Genomic DNA, 5,000 nt, shown 5'->3' on the forward strand with positions numbered 1-5,000 from the left:
GAGAGAGAGAGGGAGGAAGAGAAAGAACGGGAGGGAAGAGAGAGGGGGTGGGGGTAAAGAGTTAGAATAGAACAAGAAGACAAAACAAATCAGTCCAAAACTCAGTGTGCGTACTTCTTCATGACACAAAGACACAGCGCTGAGATAGAGACACTTCCTCCAAGAGACAGATGCTGCTGCTCCTCACTCGGCCCAGTCCAGCCACCGACCCACCCCCAGGGCCCGTACACAAAGCCTCAGTGTGTGTGCACAGACAGCAAAACACTGGGCTTTATGAGGCTGAAGATGACCTGCCAACCAGCCATCGAAAAGACCTACACACGCAGACAACACACACACACACACATACTCACACACACACACACACACACACACACACACACACACACACACACACACATAGTTCTTTCACTCCCGCTGGCTTCCTCGACACACTCCATTCACACACCCTCCCGAGCAAGCCATACATGTGATATGTGATGGCACACACTTGTAAAGCTTTCACCGCACAACTCCCATCACGCACAACTGGGGTCGCCGTGGCTTCAGCTATCTCCGTGGCAACTGGAGGCACTAAGTTACAGCATCCATTCTACTGTCTGTGAGACTCCTCCTGGTACCCTTTCGGGGGAAAACAAAAGTCTTTGTGGGATCGGCCTCTTTTGAAACGGCGATCGGGTCCGTTGCCTCCTGATTAAGGAGCAGGTGTTTGTGTTAACGATGGTGGTGGAGGGGCAGAGAACAGCGTGAGGTAATCACTTCTTGTTCCAGCTCAATGACCTCAACAGTCAGTTGGACACAGTGCGTAACACGTACATACATGCCTGCGCGCACGCGCACACACACACACACACACACACACACACACACACACACGCACACACGCACACACGCACACACGCACACACGCACACACAGACACCTGTGTTGGTTTTGATGTCTGCCATTACCTTGTAATTCTAATCCCTGACGGGGGATTTACAGGCTACAGTAAATAAAACAGCAGATTGCCTGCATTCCCTTTGTTGTGGGTCTTGGCCAGGATCAAACACCATTAACGAGCAGAACACAAGGGGGTTTTCATCAGGAGATGGATATATAAAGCGTGGGATGGAATAGTGATATGAACCATGAATGGGATAGGTGATAAGCCAGGAAAACGCAGATGAAAGAGTGAGAGATGGGTAGAACAAAGGAGAAACACAGGAGTGAGAGTGTGCGTGTTAATGTGAGAGATGAAGTTACAATATCAAGTGGAGAGAGCAAAAAGGAAAAGTCTGAAATAGAGGCCATACGGTAGACATACAGTACAGAGAGTGAAGGAAGAACATGAGATTAGATGGCTCAGTTATATATTGGAAAAGAAGAAGGGGGATATACTGTACTGTATGAAGTGAACTGGAAAAGGAGCGAGAGAGAGAGAGAGAGAGAGAGAGAGAGAGAGAGAGAGAGAGAGTATGTGTGAGTGGGAAGAAGAGACAGACAATGAGATGGACACAAAGAGAGAGACTGATAGGGAGAAGATGGAATTAACAATCAAGCAGGAAAGAAAGAAAGAAAGAAAGAAAGAAAGAAAGAAAGAAAGAAAGAAATGAGCTACTAAGAGCGATGTGGGGAACTAGCAGTGGTATATCGTACCATCCTGTAGTGTGGTGATGGCCTCACTCTCCTGACTGTACTCGCTGTCTCCGATGTCGTTGGTGGCCTTCACCCTGAACTGGTACGACGTGAAGGGCTTCAGCCTGCGGGGGGAGAAGACTTTATTACACAGGAAACAAATGTCCTGCACAGTTTCCTCTCTGAATGTGTACTATGGTATAAAAAAGTTACATGTCATTTCATTTCAGCTTTGGGTGCACCAGAAAGGGTTATTTTATTTAAATATTTGTATAAGTTTTTCTTGATAGCTGTTACTCTAAATAGTTTTCATATCAGTATGGTATGGCAGCATCATATTTTATGATTTATACCATAGAATCCCACCAAAAATTGAGAAAAGACACCATCAATACCACTAGGTCTGCTGTATGCAGCCAAGTACATTAGGAGCAGATACAGGAAATGAGTTATCCCTGAGGTCACTTCCTGTTCTCACCTGTCCACAACGTAGCTGCTGGACTCGTGGTTGACGGATGCAGAGTGGACGGTCCAGTTAAAGTCGGGCAGCTCGCGCACCTGCACCGTGTAGTAGCGCACAGGCGACAGTCCGTCGCTGCCCGGTTCCCACGACAACAGCACGCTGCGTGCCTGCACCTGCTGCTGCGGCACCATGGGGCGGCTGGTAGGCTGTGGTCGAGCTGTGAGTGGGGGGAGGGTCAAAAGGTCAAAGGTCGTCGAGGGGCTGTCGAGGCTGCCCGGGTGTGTTGGCGTGCACAGAGGGCTGCTTAAATAGAAGCTGTTCTCATCTTGTCAGTGGGTTGAAACAGCTAGGGTGCACTGATGCATGATGGGTAAAATTGAGCATGCATGGACCAAGATTTGTTGAGAATTAGCATGCAGCAACTCGATTGAAAAGAGAGGGATGTTTGTGAATGCGTAAGCGTGCTGCTTGTGTGTGTGCGTGTGTGTGTGTGTGTGTGTGTGTGTGTGTGTCTCCAAAGCTCATTAGGACTGCTCTGCTGTGATAAACATGTCAGTCATTGCTGATGGAGCGCAGCGCTGTTGTAAGAACATGAGCCCTGAGCCTGTACACTACACACATTGCCGCAGCTTGCACTGTTGTGCCAACACACACAGTAACTTCAAACCTCTGTACACTTTCATTTTCACACACATGCACACACACGCACACACATGCACACACACGCACACACACAAACACACACACACACACACACACACACACAAACGCACGCAGGCACAAACACACACACACACACACACGCACACACGCACACACACACACACACGCACACACAGTGACTCAACCGTGCCACCCTATGATGTAATGCGTAGTTTAGGTAACAGCCCTCGTAAAATAAATCTTGTTGCCGTGGCTTACCTCTCTTCTCCGTGGTAACCACCAGCGCCTCGGCGGCCTCTCCCCAGCCCTTGCGGGTCTGGGCCGTGATCCGGAACACGTAAACGGACTCGGGCCGCAGGCCGGTGGCGGTGTACTGCCGCGTGCTCGGGTTCAGCACGTCCACTGTGGCCGCGTTGCTATTGGACGAGTTGAGCCGGTACGTGATCTGATAGGCTGAGAAGAAGACATGTGACAGGAAGTTAGCGTGTGAGTGTGTGTTATTTTGTGAGAAAGATACTTTTACTGTAAAGTGTATAGGCTACCATTACTTGGAAACATCATGGTCTATAGTTTACATTTTCTATAGTTTAAATGTACAGTACAGTATAGGACGATGCCATCGGGCACTGCATTATGTTTAGTCCCTTACGAAATAAAACTATTGGAATCTTACAGTGTTTCGAGACAAACTATATTAGTAAACTTATAGGAATACTGTAGCATTTTGGGACATAGTATAGATGTATTAAAGTAATGTATCTTGGGACCATAGACGTCCTATAAAACAGTACTATAGAAACAAGATATTACAGAGGCATTGCAGAACATCATAGAAGTATTATAATACCATAGAATACCACATAAATCTTAAGGTATTATATTACTATAGTTCTTTCTCGTGAGGCGTCTTGCACTGTCGCTGGTGTTTGTGAACAGGACACATTGGCAGTCGTGTGGGCCTCTGGGACTTACCCAGGATGATGCCGTTGGGCTGCAGAGGGGACTGCCAGATGAGTCGCACCGAGGTGGTCCTCACCTCCGGGAACAGGATGCCCACCGGTGGGCCGGGCACTGCAGGGGGGGGGGGGGGGGGGCACAGGAGTGGGCAGAGACGTCAGGAGGAATACACAGTCAAGCGCTGCAGTGCTTCAGTGTTTTACTGGACTTCTACAGTTTCCCTTTCGTAAATGTCGGTCTGCCTGTCTGCAGACACACTGGACACACACGCACTTTGAGGACAGCGGACACACACTTTGCACAACACTGTTGTGGGTTTTTGCTTTTAGCACATGTTTGCATGTTATTTGCCGAACCCTTGTTATTTTAAGAGCACCATCAGTGCAGATTATATAAACCTTATATAATCCATCAGTGCAGATTATATAAGCCTTTACATATGTTTGCAATAGTAACACATGATTAACTAGCTTAAGAAACCTTAATACAAGTACCAGAGTCCTGCACCTCTGATCCCAATCACTGACTATAGTATGCAGTGGGATTGACCCAGCTTGCTACCAGACCTTGGCTGCAGCTGCAGACTGTAGAATGTATGTACAGGGAACAGCCTCCACATTCCTGCACATCCTGTCCATAAGCGGGACTGGAACTGGAACCCCAGAATAGCCACTGGGTCCATGATACGGACCCGGCCCCGGGGTAGTGCATGTCAGTGTGGGTGTAGTAGTGTAAGTAAGTAAGCACAGGACCTGTTTGGATTATCAGTGTCTACACGCTTCCTGTTGTTGTTAGATTAGCTGGGCTGAGAATTAAATAAGGAGGAAATACTGTGGAATATTCTTAACTTCTTTGCTTCTCTGTCCATTTTTTTTCCTTTTCAGTTCTCTGCCGGATACCCCTTACCCCCACAACTATGCTCCCTCTTGTCTGATCTGTCTTTCTGACTGGTTTTGAATTGTATTGAACTGAACAGAACTGAATTGAAATAACTGAATTAAATTGACTTGAATTGTATTGAATTGAATTGAATGTAACTGCACTGAACTGAACTGAACTGAATTGAACTTAACAAAATTGACCAGAACTGCCTGGACTCAATGGAACCAAGTGTTTGCTGGTCAGAAAGAGACGCAGTGCCCTGCATTGTGTCCATGCCTACCATCGTCCAGGGTGCGCTCCAGGATTGGGGGTGAGCTGGGCATGCCATCCCCGATGCGCGTGAAGGCCAGGACCTGGATCTCGTAGAGCACGTACTTCCCCAAATTAGCCAGCTGCACACTGTGACTGGTGTTGCCCT

The 5,000-nt window shown here is 47.8% G+C and overlaps 1 protein-coding gene across 1 annotated transcript in view; it reads right to left on the reverse strand.

The window, feature by feature from the left end:
• LOC143137715 (protein sidekick-2-like) overlaps window positions 1–5,000 on the reverse strand; it is a 337,537-nt gene that overhangs the window by 37,267 nt on the left and 295,270 nt on the right. The window contains exons 27-31 of the mRNA XM_076298006.1: window positions 4,863–5,000; window positions 3,716–3,814; window positions 3,002–3,196; window positions 2,096–2,297; window positions 1,639–1,742 (exon numbers count right to left, since the gene is read on the reverse strand). The exon at window positions 4,863–5,000 is cut by the window's right edge and continues 52 nt beyond it. Of these exons, the coding sequence (XP_076154121.1) occupies window positions 1,639–1,742; window positions 2,096–2,297; window positions 3,002–3,196; window positions 3,716–3,814; window positions 4,863–5,000 (738 nt within the window). The remainder of the gene's footprint in view (window positions 1–1,638; window positions 1,743–2,095; window positions 2,298–3,001; window positions 3,197–3,715; window positions 3,815–4,862) is intronic.

This window comes from Alosa pseudoharengus, unplaced genomic scaffold (assembly GCF_046254945.1).
Source record: "Alosa pseudoharengus isolate Yale_2024_CS ecotype anadromous, Long Island Sound unplaced genomic scaffold, YU_APseudo_1.1 YU_APseudo_1.1_scf_21, whole genome shotgun sequence".
NCBI lineage: Eukaryota > Metazoa > Chordata > Actinopteri > Clupeiformes > Clupeidae > Alosa > Alosa pseudoharengus.